Source organism: Polyodon spathula, chromosome 22 (assembly GCF_017654505.1).
Source record: "Polyodon spathula isolate WHYD16114869_AA chromosome 22, ASM1765450v1, whole genome shotgun sequence".
NCBI lineage: Eukaryota > Metazoa > Chordata > Actinopteri > Acipenseriformes > Polyodontidae > Polyodon > Polyodon spathula.
The window spans coordinates 47,591-69,874 of record NC_054555.1 but is presented as its reverse complement, the minus strand read 5'-3'; the positions used below and the strand labels follow the sequence as shown (position 1 = coordinate 69,874).

The following is a 22,284-nucleotide window of genomic DNA, read 5'->3' as shown; positions in this document are numbered from 1 at the left end:
CTGAAACCCCACCCCACACACACACACACACACACACGCTGAGACCCCTCATGGGTACGACTTTGGGCTGAAACCCCACCCACACACACGACTCTGGGGTGGGGTGGGTGTGACCTTTTGGGGTGGGTGGGTGCGTGTGTGGTGCGACTCTGGGGTGGGTGTGTGTGTGTGTGTGGTGTGTGTGTACACACATTGTGACACTCTGGGGTTGGTGGGTGTGGGTGCGACTCTGGGGTGGGGTGCGCACACACAAACACCCACACCCACCCCACCCACACCCATGCTGAGATGTAAGTTCTGTAGCTGGAAGAGTTCTGTAGATGTAAGTAAAGTGTAATATACAAACAAAACGTTCTTTTCTCGGGAATTACTGGATTGATTCAGTTTGTTATTTGTTATTGGACTTCAAACAAATCCTAAATGTTGGTGGGAAAAAAAAACCCAAAACAGGAATTAAAAAAAAAAATCAAATAAAGATGACTGTTTCTTTTTACGGTATTTCTGTGTGTGTGCTGTACGAGCAGAAAAGCTCACTATGTTTGCTTGTGTTACACCAGTTCGTGTTCATTTTGTCGCTTCACTGCGTTCATCGAGGTAAATTGCGATTTCTACCTCCGACCGCTAGAGGCTCAACCAGAGAAACTGCGCTATAATAACAGCGGAGCGGTCTTATCTTGGAGGTGGCATGCTTGTTGCCCCGCCAGGAAGTTTGATTTGCTCAAGAAAAATAGACTAGTGGCAGCAGCACATTTGGGAGTCAAATTACTGTAAACGAGGCGGTCCAGTTCCTTTTGAATTAACTGAGTATGGGGAGAGAGTCCAGGTAAGGATAATGCATGCATTTATTGTATCGGTACTGGTACGGATTTTTTTTTTTTTTTTTTTTTTGCAGTAAGGTTTTTTTTTTGGAGTAAACTTTACAGTAGGCCCTCTTGGACACTTACACAAAGCATACATGCTTCACTTCAGTTCTGTTAGCAAAATGATTTAGCTGCATTTCTGTATTGCCCTTCAGTGTTGTGGTGCAAATATATTTGTAGTGTATACTGCTAAAAAGCAGTTCTGCGTGGTTTAAATGTCTGCCGTGTCGCAGAATCAGCATCATTGATAAAAACTGATCCAAAGAAGGGAAACCTGTTACTGGAAGAGCCATTCTCACAACACCGACACAAGTTTTTCAAACCTGAGCTGTGGACGTCATCGAAAGCGCTGCTTACTGTTGGTACGTCCAGTAAGGAAATCCAGAAAGTGGCAGAGAAAGTTTGCATAGGACTGACAATCAGATGTTTTTATCTCGTCATAAAAAAAACCCGACACTCCACATACAAGACACCGTAATCCAAGACACCTTTATGAAATCTGCCCTAACCATTCACAATAGATTGGTCTGACCAGAGCCTAAGTTTGTACAAAAATAAAAACAAATAATGGAAAGCCTGCTTCACATCACAAACACTGTGCATAACCCAGCTGGAAATGATTAATCTGTGAAACAGTTATTAAAATTACTTTGTTTTTTCTAAGGCATTAGAGCATGTTTGCATTGATGTGTGAAATAGTTGTGTATTGCTCCTGCAGAAAATGAAGAAAAAGCAGTTGAAAACCCCAGCATTGAGGTAATTACTGCTGCATTCTTATGTGTGACCCCATACCTCTGGTAGACTACAGGGAATGGTAACCCTGTGTGTGCGTGCGCCTGTCAGGTGAAATGACCCGCAGTGGTGTACTCATTCCAAAAGGGTGTATCCAAAACGTTTGGTTTACCTGTATCATTGTATTCTGTAGCTGAAAGACTTCAGATCTGCAATAAGAAGTAATAATATAACCTAATTACAGGGATGGAAATATGAGACCCATATTGCAGCTTGAGCCATCCCAGGTTTCACTGTGATCTCAACAGCACTTCTGAGCTTGTTCTGATGGCTTACCCAGTGAGGCTCAGATGTGATTAATTAAACTCACAGTAAATCCTGGAATGGTTCAAACTTCATTACAGTTCTTATGGTTTTTTTTTAAGCTGTTACCAACATGTGCTGTTATATGACACCATGCTACAATGCGGTTGTGTGTGTGCCAGTCCTTGCTCTCACCCCTAGATTGAGTGGGTGATTGAGGGGACTGCCCTGTTTCACGTGCCTGGTTCAGTATCCCCTGTGCTCGCTTGCTTGCCTGGTTCAGTATCCCCTGTGCTCGCTTGCTTGCCTGGTTCAGTATCCCCTGTGCTCGCTTGCTTGCCTGGTTCAGTATCCCCTGTGCTCGCTTGCTTGCCTGGTTCAGTATCCCCTGTGCTCGCTTGCAGGCACTACCGGAAGCGCTCTGCCTCGAGGGGCCGGTCCGGGAGCCGCTCTCCAGAGAAGCGTGTGAAGCGTGATGAGCGCGTCCGCTCCAGGAGCAGAGAGCGAGAGCGCAGGAGAGAGAGGACTCACAGCAGAGAGAGGAGGAGGTCTCGGTCCAGGGAGAGGAAGCGGGTCAGGTGAGAGTGCTGTGCAAGGCGTGCTTCTGTTTTTTATTATTATTATTATTATTATTATTATTATTATTATTATTATTATTATTATTATTGTTACTCTTGTATGCTATGCACTGAGACTCTTCCCTCTTCCTCCTAGACGCTCTCGCAGCCGGGAGAGGAGGCGCTCCCGCAGTCGGGACCGCAGGGGTCGGAGGTCACGCTCCACCAGCCCTAGCAAGAGCAGGAAGACTGATGACGGGTACGGGACTGAGGCTTCACAGAACCCTCGCTTTCTTTATTATTTTAGCAGGACAGATGCTGCGTTACATCACTGTGCTGGAGTTCTCATCAAACCACCAAGATTTAAAGGCAGTGTTTGTGGCGGCTACGATGGCTTGTGCCAGTGATGAAGACACAAGCTAAAATATCTGCCTGCTGAACAGACTCTTCTAAAGTCCTGCAAGGGCTTTATTTCTATATGCCTGCCTTGTGCAATAAACACATGGTATTAATGTCTGGCATTAATCTCTCTTCTGCTCGACTGCAGATCAAAATCCAAGGAGAAAAATGACAGTGCAGAGTCCTCTGCTGAAAAGAAGAAAATAAAAGAGGAAAAAGAGGAAGAAAAGGATGAAGCTGTAAGTTCATATTTTACTTTTAGAGGTTTACATTTTGCCTTTAATATAAAAGTTAGGTCATTTGGTAATTGTAGATGTCTGTGCAGTGTATGTTAGAATTGCAGTTTGTATTAGAATAGAGTTTTGTATTGTGCTCATTAAGGTGTCTGAAGTTAGGACAAAGGATGCGACAACAGAACGGCAGCCTGATGAGGTGAGCAAATGCTAACATATTCATCTTTAAACGTCCCTTCCACTGTGTCGGAGCACTGTTTACTGTACCAGCTACGCACTTCAAACTCTTCGGCTTGGTTTCCTCTGGTCAGACCTGGTGATAGATACGTGGTGCTTCACTGTGTCTGGGTCCCATTGTAATGGCTTTATATGCAGCCACAGGTGTGATGTAGTAAACCAAACAATACATTTTCAGATCAAGCTGTAATGCAGTAAAAGTTATGCTCTGATTTCTAAAGGCTCGTATCTGAATTTAACATCACGACACACTTGGGAGGGTGGCTTGTGTTTTCTGTTTCGCAGTGTGTCAGACCAGCTGCTGTGTTAATGTAAGCAGTGGTACTCTCAGTCTTCGACCCTTTGTTATTCAATTGAACAGTCCAGAGCCTTGCTTCAGCAGGGGTTCAATGAAATAATAAAGAACCTGGCTGAAAGCATTTTCTACCATTCAAAATAGAACTTTGACCAGAATAAGCTGGAGGAGGAGATGAGGAAAAGGAAAGAGCGAGTGGAGAAATGGAGAGAAGAGCAGCGGAAGAAAGCAATGGAAAACATCGGGGAGCTGAAGAGGGAGCTGGAGGAGATGAAGCAGGGAAAGAAGTGGAGCCTTGAGGATGATGATGGTAAAGCAGAGAGCTCGTATCAAACGGGTTGCAGACAGCTAGTAATTCAAAAAGACACTTTGTTCTTGAAAATCTGGGAATTTAGTAATGCAGCACATCTTGTAACTGTCGCAGTTAAAACTTGATTTATAATGTAAAAGTGCTTTGGGATTAAGGTTGTGACGAGGGTGAAGGGAGTGCAGAGTCTCTGTTTTGATACAGTAGTAATGTAGCACCTCAGACCAGACCTGTCTTGGGATTAAGGTTGTTAAAAGGGTGCAGGGTGCACAGATTCTCTCTGTTTGATACAGTAGTATTGCAGATCCTCAGAACAGACCTGTCTTGGGATTAAGGTTGTTAAAAGGATGCAGGATGCAGGGTGCACAGAGTCTCTCTGTTTGATACAGTAGTATTGCAGATCCTCAGAACAGACCTGTCTTGGGATTAAGGTTGTTAAAAGGGTGCAGGGTGCACAGATTCTCTCTGTTTGATACAGTAGTATTGCAGATCCTCAGAACAGACCTGTCTTGGGATTAAGGTTGTTAAAAGGGTGCAGGGTGCACAGATTCTCTCTGTTTGATACAGTAGTATTGCAGATCCTCAGAACAGACCTGTTTTGGGATTAAGGTTGTTAAAAGGGTGCAGGGTGCACAGATTCTCTCTGTTTGATACAGTAGTGTTGCAGATCCTCAGAACAGGCCTGTCTTGGGATTAAGGTTGTTAAAAGGGTGCAGGGTGCACAGATTCTCTCTGTTTGATACAGTAGTGTTGCAGATCCTCAGAACAGGCCTGTCTTGGGATTAAGGTTGTTAAAAGGGTGCAGGGTGCACAGATTCTCTCTGTTTGATACAGTAGTATTGCAGATCCTCAGAACAGGCCTGCCTTGTCCTCCTACCTGTTTAGATGATGATGAGGATGGGGTGGCAGTGGCTCCAGAGGAAGAGGCTCAGGCAGAGGCAGAAGAGGTAGCAGTAGAGGCAGAGGCAGACAGCATGGACACTGTGGATGATGAGCAGGACACGCTAGACGCCTACATGGAGGAGGTGAAGGAGGAGGTGAAGAAATTCAACATGGGTAGCATGAAGGGTGCAAATGACAAGGTAAGAAGCTGTGACCGTGCAGAAGGAGAATCCCAGTGAAGGTTAATGACCAGCAGGCTGGCTGTTCAAGCCATGTGGCCTGTGTTACATCTCAAAGGTACCTGTAATGTTGGATAAGTTTATTTGCATTTCCTAAGGTACTGTACTTGCAGAAGCAGCATGTCTCCTTCAAACTCCTTAGATCAGACACACATTTAAATCTGTCCAGCACACAGCACCTTCAATTTCGTTATTTGTATATTGTGTGTGGAGGATTCTTTGACTACTGTTTTTTTGTTCCCCCCAATTGATTTAATTTACATAGAAGAGTGGTACAACAGTAACCAAAGTGATGACTGTATTAACAACCAAAAAAGCATCTTTTGACTCTGAGAAGAAGAAAGGGGAGCTGATGGAGAATGACCAGGATGCAATGGAGGCAAGTGAGCTTTAAATGTCATCTTTTTAAAATGCAAAGGATTTTGCACATACCTCATGCAGTTCTTCTGTCTTCCTAAAGATGTAATGAAACCAGTTTTCCAAACTGTGTCTCTTCTTAAGGTTGCCAAGTTTATATACCTGTGTGTGTATTTGTAAATGTGTGGACCACTGGGGCGGTGGTGTACAACCATTCAGAAAAGCACGTGGCTCATTTGGAAACAACTAGGTAACCGTTAGCATAAGGGCAGCTAATAAGTGTTGCACCCATTTTGAATGGTCCAGTATACTCCGAAGAGGAGGAGCTTGATCTAATAAGTGTTGTTCTCATTTTGAATAGTCCAGTATACTCCGAAGAGGAGGAGCTTGATCTAATAAGTGTTGCACCCATTTTGAATGGTCCAGTATACTCCGAAGAGGAGGAGCTTGATCTAATAAGTGTTGCACCCATTTTGAATGGTCCAGTATACTCCGAAGGGGAGGAGCTTGATCTAATAAGTGTTGTTCTCATTTTGAATGGTCCAGTATACTCCGAAGAGGAGGAGCTTGATCTAATAAGTGTTGCACCCATTTTGAATGGTCCAGTATACTCCGAAGGGGAGGAGCTTGATCTAATAAGTGTTGTTCTCATTTTGAATGGTCCAGTACTCCTCAGAAGAGGAGGAGGTTGATCTTCAGACTGCACTCACTGGGTATCAGTCGAAACAGAGGAAGCTGCTGGAACCTGTGGACCATCAGAAGATTGAGTATGAACCGTACCGCAAGAACTTCTACGTCGAGGTTCCTGAGCTGACTAGAATGACTCCGGAAGGTGAGTCTTGAACAGCATGTTGGGTATTCCTGAGCTGGCTAGAATGACTCCGGAAGGTGAGTCTTGAACAGCATGTTGGGTATTCCTGAGCTGGCTAGAATGACTCCGGAAGGTGAGTCTTGAACAGCATGTTGGGTATTCCTGAGCTGGCTAGAATGACTCCGGAAGGTGAGTCTTGAACAGCATGTTGGGTATTCCTGAGCTGGCTAGAATGAGTCCGGTAGGTGAGTCTTGAACAGCATGTTGGGTATTCCTGAGCTGGTTAGAATGACTCCGGAAGGTGAGTCTTGAACAGCATGTTGGGTATTCCTGAGCTGGCTAGAATGACTCCGGAAGGTGAGTCTTGAACAGCATGTTGGGTATTCCTGAGCTGGCTAGAATGAGTCCGGAAGGTGAGTCTTATTCTCATATCACACTCTTAACTCATTGGAATGCAGTCTTAAAGATGCAGGTGAACATATTTACTGTTGATCTTACAGTAGTAATAGCACAGCATGGATTCCATACAGATTAGCTGGTTGGTGTGTTTCTTAACAGAACTACAATGCGGGTGCTATGAAAAGATTTGGATGTTTACATGGTACAAGTGCCCTCGGAGAATCCATTGAAACAAGCTGAAGGTAAAGAGTTCAAATCAGTAGCTCAAACCAGATGTCAGAATGGTACTAAACATTGGCTTACACTTCCTGTTCTGAGGGTTGTTAGAGTAAGACCTAAGTGTCATTTTTTGCTTGAGGAGGATTTTAAAATTGATATCCGCTTTTGCTTTCTGTCTGCAGAAGTGCATATCTACCGGTTGGAATTGGAAGGGATTGCAGTGAAGGGTAAAGGCTGCCCCAAACCAATCAAGACCTGGGTGCAGTGTGGCATCTCTATGAAGATTTTAAGCGCTCTTAAAAAGTAAGAGAAGAAAAGTATCTGGTATACGTCCATTTTGTAAATACTTAAATTCTCCTATTTATCCATAAGCTCCTGCAGGAGAAGGAAAAAAGAAACCAGCGAAACGTTTTGCTTTTGAATTGTGTTGGGTGTGACAGTTTATATTGTTTTACTCCTAGACAAAACTATGACAAACCTACACCAATCCAAGCCCAGGCTATTCCTGCCATCATGAGTGGCAGGGATCTGATTGGGATTGCTAAAACCGGCAGTGGCAAGACCATCGCCTTCCTGCTGCCCATGTTCCGGCACATCATGGACCAGAGACCTTTGGAGGAAGCTGAGGGTCCGATTGGTGAGTGTATGGTGTGGCGGGTGAGGTCACAAGCACCGGAATATGCCTGTGTATTGCAATAGAATACAAAATGACTGTGCTAGTCTAAGAATGCAGTGGATTCATAAAGGCAGTTGTATTTTCAGTGAGGATTCATTGTTTAAATGGACTTTTGTGAAATGTATCATTTGTAACCATCTCCTTTGATTTGATTTACCTTCTGTCTTCTGATTCTTAGCTGTCATCATGACCCCGACTCGAGAACTGGCCCTTCAGATTACTAAAGAGTGCAAGAAGTGCTCCAAGCCTCTGGGTCTCCGGGTGGTCTGTGTGTATGGAGGCACAGGAATCAGTGAGCAGGTGTGTGTGTGTGTAGATAGTGTTCCAAGCCTCTTAGTCTCAGGGTGATCCTGCCTCACAGTCCAATTCTATTTGTTTCAGATTGCAGAACTGAAGAGAGGAGCTGAGATCATTGTGTGCACGCCCGGGCGCATGATTGACATGTTGGGAGCCAATAATGGTGAGGAAATGCTTGAGTGTTCTAATAGTACATATTGAATTAATGTTACAGAATAAAGAGTTCCAGTGAAACGTACTGTGAAATGTTTCCTACACAGACGTGGAGAGGGCTGAGTGTGTTGTGCAGCACTGTTGAAGCCTCGTATCTGAGGAGGTCTTGTCTGATTTGAGCACAGGTCACATGTCTGGTCTCAGACATGCTGCCACACACTAATTCTATAGCGAGGTCTTAGTAATATTTCAAAGATGGTTTTCTCTTGGAGGTACCGATTCACTCTCTGTGCCATCTGTCCGTTTAAGTCTGTTGCTCTAGCTGCAGTAAGACCATGTGACCTTCAGCACAGGAAGCAGCGGTCTGTATGTTGTGTTTTGTTTTTGATCTAAACTGTTATACTCATGATTTGTATATATTCAAGTGTGACAAAACAGAACACATTGTCAACACAATGAAAACGGCTGCTTCTGTTTGTGTCCTTGTTTTGCAGGCTCATGATTATGTGTTTGTGTCCTCGTGGTGCAGACTTATGATTGTGTCCTTGTGGTGCAGGCTCATGATTGTTTGTGTCCTTGCAGTGCAGGCTTATGATTGTGTGTTTGTGTCCTCACTGTGCAGGCTCATGATTGTGTGTGTGTTTGTGTCCTCACTGTGCAGGTTCATGATTGTGTGTTTGTGTCCTCACTGTGCAGGTTCATGATTGTGTCCTTGTTTTGCACACTCATGATTGTGTGTTTGTGTCCTCACTGGTGCAGGCTCATGATTGTGTGTGTGTTTGTGTCCTCACTGGTGCAGGCTCATGATTGTGTGTGTGTTTGTGTCCTCACTGTGCAGGCTCATGATTGTGTGTGTGTTTGTGTCCTCACTGTGCAGGCTCATGATTGTGTGTGTGTTTGTGTCCTCACTGTGCAGGCTCATGATTGTGTTTGTGTCCTCACTGTGCAGGCTCATGATTGTGTGTGTGTTTGTGTCCTCACTGTGCAGGCTCATGATTGTGTTTGTGTCCTCTCTGTGCAGGCTCATGATTGTGTGTGTGTTTGTGTCCTGGCTGTGCAGGCTCATGATTGTGTGTGTGTGTTTGTTTTGCACACTCATGATTGTGTGTTTGTGTCCTCACTGAGGCAGCACAGGTTCATGCTGTTTCTCTCTTACTGTTTTGTAGGTCGAGTCACAAACCTGCGCAGAGTCACCTACGTTGTGGTAGATGAAGCTGACAGGATGTTTGACATGGGTTTTGAACCACAGGTTAGACTCTGCAGATTAAAACCAAGCCGATTCCAGATTCACCCGCCTACTGTACTTTGCGACAGTTTTCTGTTGATTTTGAAGTCCATTGAATGTTTGTTGCTTACCTTGTCTGGTGAAGCTGTGGCTGCAGTTTTAACAGTCAGCAGTCTCTACAGAGAGGAAGGGCTGAGGCATGTCTCACTCTTGTGCTTCTCTGGTCTTTCAGGTCATGCGCATTGTCGACAACATCCGTCCCGACCGGCAGACAGTGATGTTCTCAGCCACGTTCCCCAGAGCCATGGAGGCCCTCGCTCGGAGGATATTGTCCAAACCTGTGGAGGTGCAAGTGGGAGGCAGAAGCATCGTGTGCTCAGATGTGGAGCAGCATGTGGTATGTTTGTAAAAGCACTCCCTGAGTAATGTTGGGCAGCGTCTGTGTTTCACTGGATCAGTCTTGAAAACGGTGGGCTGCTTGTTCATACTGCTAGATTGTCTGGGACTGTGTGAAGCAAAAGCTCAGTTTGTAATAATGTGACTCTTCAGTACAGCAGGGTAGAGGAATGTTTCACTGGGTTCAGTGCTGCTGTGTAACGTGGACGCTCTCCTCTTCAGATTGTCCTTGAGGAAGAGAACAAGTTCCTGAAGCTGCTGGAACTGCTGGGTCACTACCAGGAGAAGGGCTCCGTTATAATATTTGTAGACAAACAGGAGCATGCAGATGGGCTGCTGAAGGAGCTGATGAAGGCCTCGTACCCTTGCATGTCCCTTCATGGAGGTAAGTGGGCGTTCAGCTTGATTTCTACCCAGGAGAGATTCCTCCTGTTTTACATTGTTGCACTTTTTAAAATCCATTTCAAAATCAGCTGTGATAAAACAGTGATACCCGAGTTACTTAACCAGATAACACTTTCTTTTAAAAAAAAAAAAAAAAAAAAAAAAAAACCTGCCAGGCATCGACCAGTATGACCGAGATAGCATTATAAATGACTTTAAGAATGGAGCCTGTCGACTGCTTGTGGCGACCTCGGTCGCTGCCAGAGGGCTGGATGTGAAGCACCTGATCTTGGTGATCAACTACAACTGCCCCAATCACTATGAGGATTATGTGCACCGAGCCGGCCGCACTGGGAGAGCAGGGAATAAAGTGAGTCTTTAACTTCTGTCTGCACACGTATTGGCTTGAATCTGCAGTTGATCACCTGTACACTTTTTGTGAAAGAAGTTTAAGCCTTGTTGTTAACGTGCCTGTTTTCCCGACCCTGCTAAAGGCATTGTGTAATGTTGCATTGCATTCTAGGGGTTTGTCTACACCTTTATTACGGAAGACCAAGCTCGCTTCGCTGTGGATATTATAAAGGCTCTGGAGCTGTCGGGATCTGCTGTTCCTCCAGAACTGGAGCAGCTGTGGAACAACTTCAAGGATCAACAGAAAGCTGTAAGTAGGAAAAGCTCTTTCTTTCTGAAATTCTGGATCTGATTATTCTTTGCTTTCTGCCCTCTGATCGGGCAGACTGTTCTAAGGCTCTGTTTTTGTAAGGGCTTCAGTTCTGTTTCCTCTGAATTTTACAGGAGGGAAAGAGCATCAAGAGCAGCAGCGGCTTCTCTGGGAAGGGCTTCAAGTTCGACGAGACGGAGCATGCTCTAGCCAACGAGAGGAAGAAGCTGCAGAAAGCTGCGCTGGGGCTGCAGGACTCCGACGACGAGGATGGTGCTTTAGATGTGAGTATACTGTCAGCCAGAGAGGGGTGGCTAGATCAGGGGCTGAACTTGTGAATAACTTCTAAACTGGTCTTCTATGGTTCCAGAGTGATTTATCAGTAAACCAATGAATTAATCTAGAGTGGAAGTATACCAAGGTCCACAAGTTTAAGTCTCTTAAAGCTTTCACAATTTGCAAATGAAGAAAAGTTTTGTAAGGATTACAAAGCTGTTGTGTCTGTGTGTTCCTCCAGATTGATGAGCAGATCGAGAGTATGTTCAACTCTAAGAAGAGGGTGAAGGACATGGCTGCACCAGGGGGGGGTGGAGGAGGGGTGGCCAATGCCACTGCTGGCGGCGGGGGGGGACCCAGCATGCTGGTGCCCTCTGCTGGCAATGCTGAGAAACTGGAGATTGCCAAGAAACTGGCACTGAAGATCAACGCCCAGAAGAACCTGGGTTCAGAAGCACTGGTGAGTGAGTTGCAGGGAGACATTTCCATTGGGATTGCTCCATTTTATTACTGCACTGGTTTTGCCTAAAATTAGCTGAATGGCACAATTGTTTCCAATTGTGTTCTCCACTTGAAATCTGCATATTTCTGTGTGTTGTCTCTGCTGTACAAACCCTATTGCGTGGAATCCTTAGGATGTGATGCAGCAAGCAACAAATGCGGTTCTGCGCGGAGGCACCATTCAGCCACAGTCTGTCTCTGCAAAGACCATCGCGGAGCAGCTGGCTGAAAAGATCAACGCCAAGCTGAACTACATCCCTGTGGAGAAGCAGGAGGAAGAGAAACAGGAGAGCGCGCAGAATGAGACCCTCAAGAGATACGAGGAGGAGCTGGAGATCAACGACTTCCCCCAGGTCAGCTTTAGCTTCACTGCACTCTGGGATTCCACATTGTGGGCTTTATGTATTGGGATTCCTACTGTGTGGGCCTGGGTATCCCACATGTAGTGTCCTCTTCACTTCTGTGGAACTCTGCTTGCATTTTTCTTTTGGAGTATTAAGTGTGATTTCACATTTTTTGGATTGAATGTAGAGTGTATTTACACAAGTGTTCTACTGTGTGTGTGTGTGTGTGATGGTGTGTCTGTCCTGTCGTGTGTGTGTGGGAGAGGTGGAAAGCAGGATCACAGAGGGTTTGTTTTGCTGTTTTTGCAGACTGCCCGCTGGAAGGTCACGTCCAAAGAGGCATTGCAGAGGATCGGTGAGTATTCGGAGGCTGCCATCACCATTCGAGGGACTTACTTCCCACCAGGCAAGGAGCCGAAGGAAGGAGAGCGCAAGATCTATCTGGCCATTGAAAGTAAGTGATTAACAGGTTTTGTCATGCATCTCAGTGCCTCAGTATAGTGCTGTGTTTCATCCATTGCATTTCAAAATGCATGTTTTATATACACTGTACAAGCTGTTTTAGACAATGGAGCTTCCTAACCACCATTGCTAAACTGCAAGGAGCTTGGATTTGCTTGTCAAATCCTGCAGTGCAATGATAGTAAAATGATAATAAATGGGTAATAAACAGTGTTTTGTGACCGAAGGACCTGTTTGTGAGAGCATTGACAAGATAAGATGGAGGGGAGTTGGGATCCAACCAGGGGAACAGTCCCATGTTTTGCTGCAGCGCAGGCTGATCGCTATGACACTGAATCATCCCATGATGACATCCGACAGTGTTACTCTCCACCCTGACAGTATGTATTGTTACTCCTCACTCTAGGTGCTAACGAGCTGGCCGTGCAGAAAGCTAAAGCAGAGATCTCCAGGCTCATTAAAGAAGAGCTTATCAGACTGGTAAGGACAGCTGCACTGCTGTTGATGTGCTTGTTGAAATGGTCGAAGAAGATTCTGTATCCTGTTTTTGTAGTGAAGATAGAAATGGCTTTCACTGCAGTTCTGTGAGTTTTTTTGCACAGACTTCAAGTCTTGTTATACTGTACCTGGAGGCTGAGGTATTTCAATAGAAGCTCTCTGCTCATTTTGTTACTTTTCATTTTATATGCACCCGTTCTTTAACAGAGCCATACATGGTTTGAGGTTTTAAATTATTCATTATTTTCTAAAATGTATTACCTGTAAAACCTAACAAGACTATTCAATTCTTTTTGTTGTCTTTTAGCAAAACTCGTATCAGCCAACCAGCAAGGGAAGATACAAGGTTTTGTAGGAGTGCAGGAACGTGAATGGACGAGCGCTGCGTTTCTGTCTTCACGTGTTTTTATGTGAATGGACTGCAGTTTTTTGTATGTTTTTACTGGAGCTGTAGATTTGTGTTCATGCTTGTAATAACAGAATCCTGTCCATGATTTCTCACCTCTGTCAGCCTGTTTGAGTTGTTGGAAATTCCACCTGTTTTCTTTATTTAAAATACATCGTTAGAATGTATTAGAATGCAATTTTAGAGGTGTTTGTTTTTTTTTGTTTTTTTTTTAAATAGAAAACTCTGTCTTCATCCTATTTAGTACTGCGCTGATACGGTGCACTTCTGTAAGACAAGAGCATTGAAATTGGTATGCTCTATGTCTTGCACATATTGTAGACCTGAAAGAGATTTGGGAATGTTGATGGTCATATTTGTTATTAAGTTGTCATTCATGTGCTGATTTCAGTTCGAAGTTCGAATTCCCCTTATGCTGAAACTCTTTTTAAAACATACTTTATTATAAGACCTATTTTAGAGTTAAAACAAAACTAATAACGACAGAGTGGGATGTAGAGCTGTAGTTTCTTTGACAATTAAAGTGAAACGATGTAGAACCGTATTCATTCATACTCGCTCTTGGCATTCAGTGTTTGGTGAAGTTTTACGTTCAGATCAATCAGTTGAGGTTTAAATTCAGATGGTATACATAAATGTAATGAAGTGGGTCTGATTATCTGTTTTTTTTAAATCTGTGCTGTTCTTTATGTATATTTCTTTGTATGAATTTTTTTTTGTGTCCAAGATACAGATTTTAATAAAGGCTGCATTCATAGTATAAATCAGTAAGTGCCCCTGTGTGTTGGACTCTATGAGCTTGGGCACAGCTGTCTGACAGAACATAATTACCAGTAATATAAAAGCCTGTTTTTCTGCAAGTTGAACAGCTCTTTGTCAACTCTGACAGTGTCCAAACATGCACTGCAAACCAGTGGAAAAAGAAATGTCAGGGATTGGAAACTGGGCTGTTCAAACACAAAGGCATCGGGCTACAGAACCACAGATACCTTTAGAAAAGGGATACCTGTCACAAAGGCATTTGGCTACAGAAACACAGACACCTTTAGAAAAGGGTCAGATTACAGAACTGTAGACACCTTGAGAAGAGAGATAACTGTTTACAAAGTGGCCGTGCAGGACCCCGTGCAGAAACGTTTCTCATGTGAAGGTTTTGATTTGAGAATTTATTACACCTTTGTTTTGTCTGTTGTATGGTTGTGCAATACTTTCATAACCAATATAACACGTAGGAAGTAATCTGTTAGCTTGTATAACTGATCCCTGGAATACATAAAACAGTGTTTCCACCACACAGGGACTGGGCTATTCACTGAGAAAGTGGTACTAAAAGAAAATGTGTAAATTACAGAAAAAAGAATCGGAGCAAAAAATACAAATCTAAAACAACATCTCATGGTGGCCCTTTTCATCTTTAAATCGGTATTGTAAAATGTAATGTGATTTGGAAGATTTTTCGTATGATGATGCATGGTGCATACATAACTTCAAAAAACAGCCCATAAGGTAAAACTCAAGAAGCCAATTCAATAAGCCTAATGTTTAGACTGGTGAGTGATGGTCAGTGAAGATGCACAATGGCACTATTGGACTGGTGAGTGATGGTCAGTGATGATGCACAATGGCACTATTGGACTGGTGAGTGATGGTCAGTGATGATGCACAATGGCACTATTGGACTGGTGAGTGATGGTCAGTGATGTGCGCCAGATGCCATGTTTCACTTGGTTTTGGATGATAAGCTATTACACCTACAATGGGAAGGGTTTTTACTCGCCTGTATGTGTGAAATGGAGGGAAGATGTAAACTGAAAAGACAAATCTGCCTTCGAGACGTATGAGGCTGATCAGTGTGAGCGCTGAGCAGCAAGAGCCTGGCCATTTTATTAATAATTCATATTGTACTGTTTTTTTTTTAATATACAAGCAATCAATGCATATTAAAGTATATCACAATGTTTCACGAATGTCAGTCAACACTCACATATTTGACTCTGATAGTCTCTGGTATATATGAAATGACTTGGAACAAGGTTGCAGTAAAAAGATACAATAGCTTCGGGTAGTTATGTTCAATTTAAATTCAGCTGTTCGGGAGAAACTGCTTTCTGTGGCGTTCGCTCATTTTTAATCTCCTGTCGTTGTTCTTTCTAATCATACTGTAATCGTATACTGCAGTATCTAAAGAAAATAATACAAGACCGCTTGCTTTCCTTTTTTAATTTGGGTAAACAATATCTGGGCTGCAGCAGTTCGAGAGGTCTCGCGCTCATTCAGGTTTAGGGTTTATTTGCTCCACTGCTGCTGCAATTCCCAAGGGGAACAGCGCGCCTGCGCAGTAGCTCCCCTTGCTTAATTAATTTTTAATGGTAATGGCTGCCTTTCTCATCTAACCGCTCTGCAACAGCTAAATACAATCCACGAAAAGGGCAATATTTCAGATATATTTCAGCAACGGGAATTTAAAAAATATCGACATGCCTGTCGACCGGTCGTCACGCACGGACACAGAATGAGCATGTTTGCGATTTAAACAATGGAAGATCTTTCGTTTTTGTATTTAACCCTTTGCATTCCATGATCAGCAAACAAACAAGGTACAGTTTTTTTTTCTATTGTATTCTGCATGTTGACTGACTGAGGATTGCTTATTAAAATATGCTCTGTAATATAGCAATGCATTTTACCATACTGCAGTATATCCGGCTTGGTATGAGAACACACCGTTTCTGTAAGGACATGTATGTTAAGCAGCTGTATCTGGTGAACAGTGTTGCAAGAAAAGGGTTACCAACATACACGACGGCCTATTTTTTGCACTAATGTAAATATTACTGTACTAACACACTACAGAAGGCCGAAAATGTATTCTGCATGTTCAAGAAACAAGTGAGCTAAAAAAAAAAAAAAAAACAGGCCGGGCACAACAGTCGAAGTAATTAATAAAACATAGACTTTGCATTAATAAATAACCGCTGAATGAGCAGCAGTGTGAGAGTTCTTAATAACACAAACTCTGCGATTTCTGTTTTCAGTCCGTGGTGATATTGCTTGCATAGTCTATGAAGATTTTGCAGAGTGAGTGGTTATTCGTGTTTCTGTGTACGCTAGTGCCTCCTGTGTGCTCATAAATTAACATTGTTTTGTTTACGCGATCGAATCATTAGCTTCTTGCTGTACAGTATGTAGGCTTCGTGGTCTGACTTTATCGTGCTGGGAGTCTGCGCGGAATGCATTCGGTGAAAATGGACACGCTGTTGCTTTGTACTGTATGTCTGGCCACACGCCCCGTGTTGTTAAACACGTTATTCCACTGGATTGTGGTTTTTGTTGTACGTAAAATATCCCGCTCCCAGGAATACATACAAAACTAGATGCACGCAGTGTCCTCTGCATTGTGAACTTCACGTTGAGGGTGGCGCCGTGTGCGAGTCATTGGAACTTGTTGTAATTGTGTGTACTGTGATTTAATGCCGTGTTACTGTATAATATAAGTGAAACCGGCTACATAGGGCTTTTCTTTTTATTTTAGTAGCAGAAAGTTATTTAAGGGGTCACATTATCAAAGTAATGTCAACTCAATCAAACTATCATTATGTTTTGTTGGTGAGTATGGTTTATGTATTTACAATTTGTATTATTGTGATGATAGGGCATTTTAAAGCATTTTTATACTTGAAACCTAATATGTAGCTCATTTTAACTGCAGGTTGTTTTTTTTAGTACCAAAGACATCAAGCCAATGCATGGAAAAGGTGCATTGTGAGACTCTGCAGAATGAAATGCAGAGTGAAAGTGCTCCAGTGCAGCTGCAGTGCAGAATGAGCCTGTATTGACACATGGTGCCCTGTTTTTCTTTTCACACAGAGAATGATGCGCCAGGTTGCCAGCAACACCAGCGATTATTGCATGACCAGCAGAGCGTCCTGCCTGGCAGAGGAGGGCCGACACCCGGGCAGTCAGTTCGATCTCTGCACCTCGCAGTCCAGCAAGTTCTACCCCCCTCCACCCCCTCCTCTGCCCCTGCCCCTGGCCCTGGCCCCCCCGCCGCACAGCACCCACAAAGCCATGCCCTGTCCACGGCAGGAAACAAACTCCCAGACAGGAGGGGGGAAAAACACAGAGAAGCCAGAGGACTCGAAGAAAAAGAAAGGCCTCGGAAGATCGGGCAGGAGAGGCAGACCTTCTGGGACCACCAAACTGGCTGGCTACAGAACCAGCACCGGCCGACCCCTGGGCACCACAAAGGCAGCCGGGTTCAAGACCAGCCCTGGGAGGCCCCTGGGCACCACTAAGGCAGCCGGGTACAAGGTTAGCCCAGGCAGACCGCCAGGCAGCATCAAGACTCTGTCGCGTCTCTCCAAACTGGGGTACGCATCCTGCAGCTCTGCAGCCTTCCCCTATTCAATGATGCACAAGAGAGCTTTATGTGACCCCGCTGGCAAAGAGAAACAGCCCAACGAGTAATGCTGCGCTCTCCTATTTATCACTGCATTGCTTGTGCGGAGTGCATGTGCGGAGTGTTGTGGAACAGCAGCGTGTTGGAATAGTTCAGAACACTTCTGCAGGAGGAGCGTGCTTATGATTGATATACACAGGGACTTGTCCTGAGCAAACAGTGTTAGTTTACTCATGACAAGCCTCTCTACCTCTGTGTGTATGTGTGTATATATATATATATATATATATATATAAAATCATATATATATATCATATATATATATATAATTAAGTTAGTTAGTTTCGTAATACCCATCAAAGAGTATATTGGATATATATCACATATATATAGATATAGTGTAAATATATCTATATATTTGTTGGGGAAATGGTTAGCTGTTCACATCATTTGTTTTGTTATGCCACAGGACTCTGTTATATGGTTTTGTAATGTGTGTCTCTACTCACATATTTTGCTAATGTTATAACTCCTGTCTAAATAATTAATTGTCACAGCATGCAGACAAAACAAGTGCTCGTGGGATAAAAGGCTTTTCATTTTGGGTTCTCGGGCCTTGGAGATACTTGATGCCTGGGAGTAAATTTCACAGGATGTTGCTTAAAGCAGCGTATTGAATTGAGAATGCGCAGAAAGAGTCCTTGATGGTCTTTGTTTTTACGGGTCCTGAGGAAAGACTCCAGTACATGGGCAGCCTGTTCAGTGCAGCACGTTGATTGCTTGGTTTCTAAAGAGCAGAATTCCAATCGGGAAATCTGCTTTGAGGAGTGAAAACCCTTTAGAGAAATGTCAAGGCATGTGACCTCGTTTCCGTTCTATACCCCAGTATGAGCGACAAGTAAGAGGAAAATCAATGTTATTTAAGACCAAACGTTGCACATTTTTAGTGTTTTAATATTACTGTTATAAACAAAAGTGCACATGTACACGTGTAGTAGTGTATGTATGTGTATGTGTGTATGTGTATATATATATATATATATATATATATATATATATATATATATATATATATATATATATATATATATATATATATATATATGTATGTATGTGTGTGTGTGTGTGTGTGTGTATATATATATATATATGTTTGTGTGAGAGAGAGAGATTTTTTTATGTATTGATTTAAATTTACAGAAATTGAATTGGAACAAACCATCTTAGCCCCATTATTGAAATGCGTACTTGTGTAATTTCTCCAGTATGTTCCTTATAGTATGTGTGTAACATCTGGAATGAGTGTCGCTCTCGCTCTCTCTCTCTCTCTCGCTCGCTCGCTCGCTCTCACTCCAAACTAGAGGCGACTCGCGAGAGAGAGAGAGAGGCATCTATATATATATATATATATATATATATCTATATATATATATATATATATATATATATATAATATGCACGAACGATATACATAGATATAATGTTACACATGTGTCATGATGTATAGGTGCTTGCTGTACCTCTCTATATATTTGTGCTGTACACCAAGGTACCTACTTCATGTTCTGTTTTTTTTTATCAGGTGTCAACATGCAGCCCCACAGTTCAGTAGCGGATCATAGCGGAACTTCACCTTAGCTTCTGTGTCAACAAAAGCCTTTAACTAAAATGAAATGCTGAGACTACAGACCTAACCACGTCCAGTATCCACGCTGGTCATCCTAGACACCACATGGTCCATGGCCGCTTGTTTCATTGTTCTTATCAGAATTTTCTGTAAGGGTGGGGAGGAAAGCCTGTCAGTATTTCTTTTATTTGTTTGTCCTGTGGCATAGAAGTAGTGTGAGAAACATGGTGTCCTTCCCACCTTTGCATTGTGACACTGTATCCAGCACCTGGGACATGTACATCTTGGTCTCATCACATTTACTTTGTCTTTTAAACTCCCTGTAGCTTTTCAGTCTTATGTCAGTGTTGGCTTATCAATTCCTAATGCTGGATACAAACAGGAAGAGTGACCGCTACGTAGAAAGAAACAAATCCACAAAGAAACCTTCTGATCAACCACGTGTTTCAAGGAGAAGCACTTTTTAAACAAATCCACAAAAAAACCCTCTGATTATCCATGTGTTTCAAGGAGAAGCCTGTTTCTGCAGTTTTGTTTGGCCCAGAACCAAAGAATCTGCTTGAACTGAGTGGCCCTCACCCAGGAATATCAGGCCGTTACTGTTGCAAGTAAGCTGTACAGAGATGAAGTGTGTGGAAGTGAAGCGTGAGGGCATCTCAGACCTGGCTCCTCAGTGCACTTCAATGACAGCTCCAGGAAGCAGCAGCTCTGTAACCCTGTGACAGAGCACTCGCACCGGACTGTCCTTTTCTACACTCGGACGACACAGCTGCGGCGCCAACGATGCTCTACTCTCCTCATTTGCCGGTTTGGTTTTTGACGTGTCACTTTTTTAAATGGAAAAACACACTTTACTGAATCAGAACTAAAAAATATTAGGCTTAAAAAAGAGAAAAGAATTTGCTGCAGCTGTTAATGAGTGAACATCATGTAACAACGGCTGCCTCTTTTACATTGTATGTTGCACATCTGTATTCTGCATCTTTGTAGTGCTTACAGTATATGTAGCAATTGATCATATTTGATATAACTACAGTATGTATATATATATATATATATATATATATATATATATATATATATATATGATTTGTTTTGTAAACTTTATATCAGCACCTGCCTTTACAGACGTAAACCGTAAAGAAGGGTTCTATTATTGAGCTACACATTGCATAGAGAACACTGTGTGCAATATTCATTTCATGCATCAAGTCCACCTTCTTGCATAGTTTTCCTGCAGCCTTGAAAAGAACCCTTTGAGTTTTTAGTTTTTCTTTTTATATTGAGTGTAAGGCCCCTTTTATATGTTATGTAAAATCATTTTTGTTAAGTCTATATCATTGAAAATATGTGTAATGATGTATGCTTATTAGAGCAATGTATGTTAGAAATATAAAGTGTGTTTGTGAATTAAACATCAGATTTTGTTTCAAGTAAATCAGCATGTTCTATAAAAAAAAAAACTAACAGGACTTTATTTATGTGCACCATTCTGACAAAAAGGCCATTTCTGCCGCAGTGGTTTCTGAGTGCAGTTTTTCCAAGGCCTCTGTGTAGCAGATGGAAAGTTTTGAAAGGCAATTTAACAAGACTTTTCAGTTGAGCATTTGCAACCATAAAGTGTTTCTAAAAGAGAAAGCAAGGCAAAGCATTACAAGTAAATTACTCTGCAGTTCGGACTCAAAACTGAATAGCAGATGATCCACATTAATAATAATATCAAATAATCTTGATAATACGTGGAAGGGCTTCAGTGACCTGTTAGACCCACGTTTCATTTGCACAGTTCATACTGAGCCTAACGACAGATCTGGACAATGTTTGGTGTCTTTTCAGATGTATTTTTGCATGGTGGTAGCAAACCCACCAAGAAGGTCCCCCTCAGTCTAGTCACTGCAGTGTGTTGGTCTGGTTTCACAGTGTAATTGTAAGAAGGTCCCCCTCAGTCTAGTCACTGCAGTGTGTTGGTCTGGTTTCACAGTGTAATTGTAAGAAGGTCCCCCTCAGTCTAGTCACTGCAGTGTGTTGGTCTGGTTTTACAGTGTAATTGTAAGAAGGTCCCCCTCAGTCTAGTCACTGCAGTGTGTTGGTCTGGTTTCACAGTGTAATTGTAAGAAGGTCCCCCTCAGTCTAGTCACTGCAGTGTGTTGGTCTGGTTTCACAGTGTAATTGTAAGAAGGTCCCCCTCAGTCTAGTCATGCAGTGTGCTGGTCTGGTTTCACAGTGTAATTGTAAGAAGGTCCCCCTCAGTCTAGTCACTGCAGTGTGTTGGTCTGGTTTCACAGTGTAATTGTAAGAAGGTCCCCCTCAGTCTAGTCACTGCAGTGTGTTGGTCTGGTTTCACAGTGTAATTGTAAGAAGGTCCCCCTCAGTCTAGTCACTGCAGTGTGTTGGTCTGGTTTCACAGTGTAATTGTAAGAAGGTCCCCCTCAGTCTAGTCACTGCAGTGTGTTGGTCTGGTTTCACAGTGTAATTGTAAGAAGGTCCCCCTCAGTCTAGTCTCTGCAGTGAGTAAGAGCAGTGCAGTATTGGGATGTTTAGATTCTTTGTATTACCTTGTCTTGTCCTGTCACGTCCCCCCCCCCACATTACAAAGCTTCTTTAATGAAGTGAATCCATAGCAGTCCTTGTGGTTCTTTAATTGGGCAGATGCTGATGCTGTAGATACAGGATCACAGGTAAACTGCCTCTAATCTGTGCTGTAATTGAAACAGAATAAGTTAAAAAAAAAAAAAAAAACAGAATTTAAAAAATAATTTTAGAATGACCTTGTCCTGCAGATCTCCACGGTGTGCTCTGCAGAGCTAGCAGCATTGCTTGGTTACAGCTACAGGGTGTATACATTGTGTATATATGTCAAATAAAAACAAGGGCATAGTGTGCACACAACAGTGAGGACCGGAAACACCCACACAGTCCCATTCTCCCCTTGAAACCAAACGGTCGGTTTTAAAATCGCAAGCAATTGAGAAGGCTCGTGGAAAAAGACATGTTGATAGATTTTATAAACAGAGCAGCCAACAGTCTTTATAAACATTTGGGAATCAAGGCTTTTACAGAAATGCTGGGTATGCAGCTATGCTGAGCATGCTAACAGCTGCTTGGTCCATTCACACACAGATCTGGCACAGTGACATTTCTGCACATTG

At 42.9% G+C, this 22,284-nt stretch overlaps 2 protein-coding genes across 7 annotated transcripts; both read left to right on the top strand.

Annotated features, from left to right (window-relative positions):
• The first annotated feature begins 687 nt into the window (after window positions 1–687).
• ddx46 (DEAD (Asp-Glu-Ala-Asp) box polypeptide 46) lies at window positions 688–13,352 on the top strand. 4 transcript variants are annotated; one of them, XM_041223422.1, is made up of 25 exons: window positions 688–823; window positions 1,579–1,616; window positions 2,300–2,473; window positions 2,610–2,711; window positions 3,000–3,090; window positions 3,233–3,283; window positions 3,761–3,926; window positions 4,809–5,005; window positions 5,310–5,423; window positions 6,068–6,233; window positions 7,013–7,133; window positions 7,292–7,467; window positions 7,685–7,806; window positions 7,888–7,966; window positions 9,123–9,205; window positions 9,414–9,578; window positions 9,800–9,962; window positions 10,138–10,331; window positions 10,485–10,622; window positions 10,757–10,906; window positions 11,140–11,358; window positions 11,534–11,752; window positions 12,053–12,197; window positions 12,612–12,685; window positions 13,011–13,352. In XM_041223422.1, exons 2-25 carry the CDS (start codon window positions 1,582–1,584, stop codon window positions 13,056–13,058), a joined length of 3,192 nt encoding a protein of 1,063 aa, XP_041079356.1. In that variant the 5' UTR covers window positions 688–823; window positions 1,579–1,581; the 3' UTR covers window positions 13,059–13,352. The 4 variants fall into 4 exon arrangements, with proteins under 4 accessions (XP_041079356.1, XP_041079358.1, XP_041079360.1 ...); XM_041223424.1 differs by lacking the exon at window positions 1,579–1,616; XM_041223425.1 differs by lacking the exon at window positions 3,233–3,283 and having other exon boundaries at window positions 689–823.
• A 2,045-nt stretch (window positions 13,353–15,397) lies between these two features.
• LOC121296794 (UPF0461 protein C5orf24 homolog) lies at window positions 15,398–20,535 on the top strand. Of its 3 annotated transcripts, none has more exons than XM_041222601.1 (3): window positions 15,398–15,706; window positions 16,977–17,572; window positions 19,091–20,534. In XM_041222601.1, exons 2-3 carry the CDS (start codon window positions 16,980–16,982, stop codon window positions 19,128–19,130), a joined length of 633 nt encoding a protein of 210 aa, XP_041078535.1. In that variant the 5' UTR covers window positions 15,398–15,706; window positions 16,977–16,979; the 3' UTR covers window positions 19,131–20,534. The 3 variants fall into 3 exon arrangements, with proteins under 3 accessions (XP_041078535.1, XP_041078534.1, XP_041078536.1); XM_041222600.1 differs by lacking the exon at window positions 15,398–15,706 and adding an exon at window positions 16,500–16,715 and having other exon boundaries at window positions 19,091–20,535; XM_041222602.1 differs by lacking the exon at window positions 15,398–15,706 and adding an exon at window positions 16,508–16,715 and having other exon boundaries at window positions 16,977–17,479.
• Window positions 20,536–22,284: the final 1,749 nt, after the last annotated feature.

What these genes read in the sequence shown, in the direction of transcription:
- ddx46 (XM_041223422.1), top strand. Translation starts at nt 1,582, where the DNA reads ATGAAGAAAAAGCAGTTGAAAACCCCAGCATTGAG. An exon ending in AGCAGGAAGACTGATGACGG is followed by an intron (nt 2,712 to 2,999) that starts GTACGGGACTGA and finishes GCTCGACTGCAG; the next exon opens with ATCAAAATCCAAGGAGAAAA. An exon ending in AGATCAACGACTTCCCCCAG is followed by an intron (nt 11,753 to 12,052) that starts GTCAGCTTTAGC and finishes CTGTTTTTGCAG; the next exon opens with ACTGCCCGCTGGAAGGTCAC.
- LOC121296794 (XM_041222600.1), top strand. Translation starts at nt 16,680, where the DNA reads ATGTCAACTCAATCAAACTATCATTATGTTTTGTTG. An exon ending in ACTATCATTATGTTTTGTTG is followed by an intron (nt 16,716 to 16,976) that starts GTGAGTATGGTT and finishes CTTTTCACACAG; the next exon opens with AGAATGATGCGCCAGGTTGC. An exon ending in AAAGAGAAACAGCCCAACGA is followed by an intron (nt 17,573 to 19,090) that starts GTAATGCTGCGC and finishes TTTTTTTATCAG; the next exon opens with GTGTCAACATGCAGCCCCAC.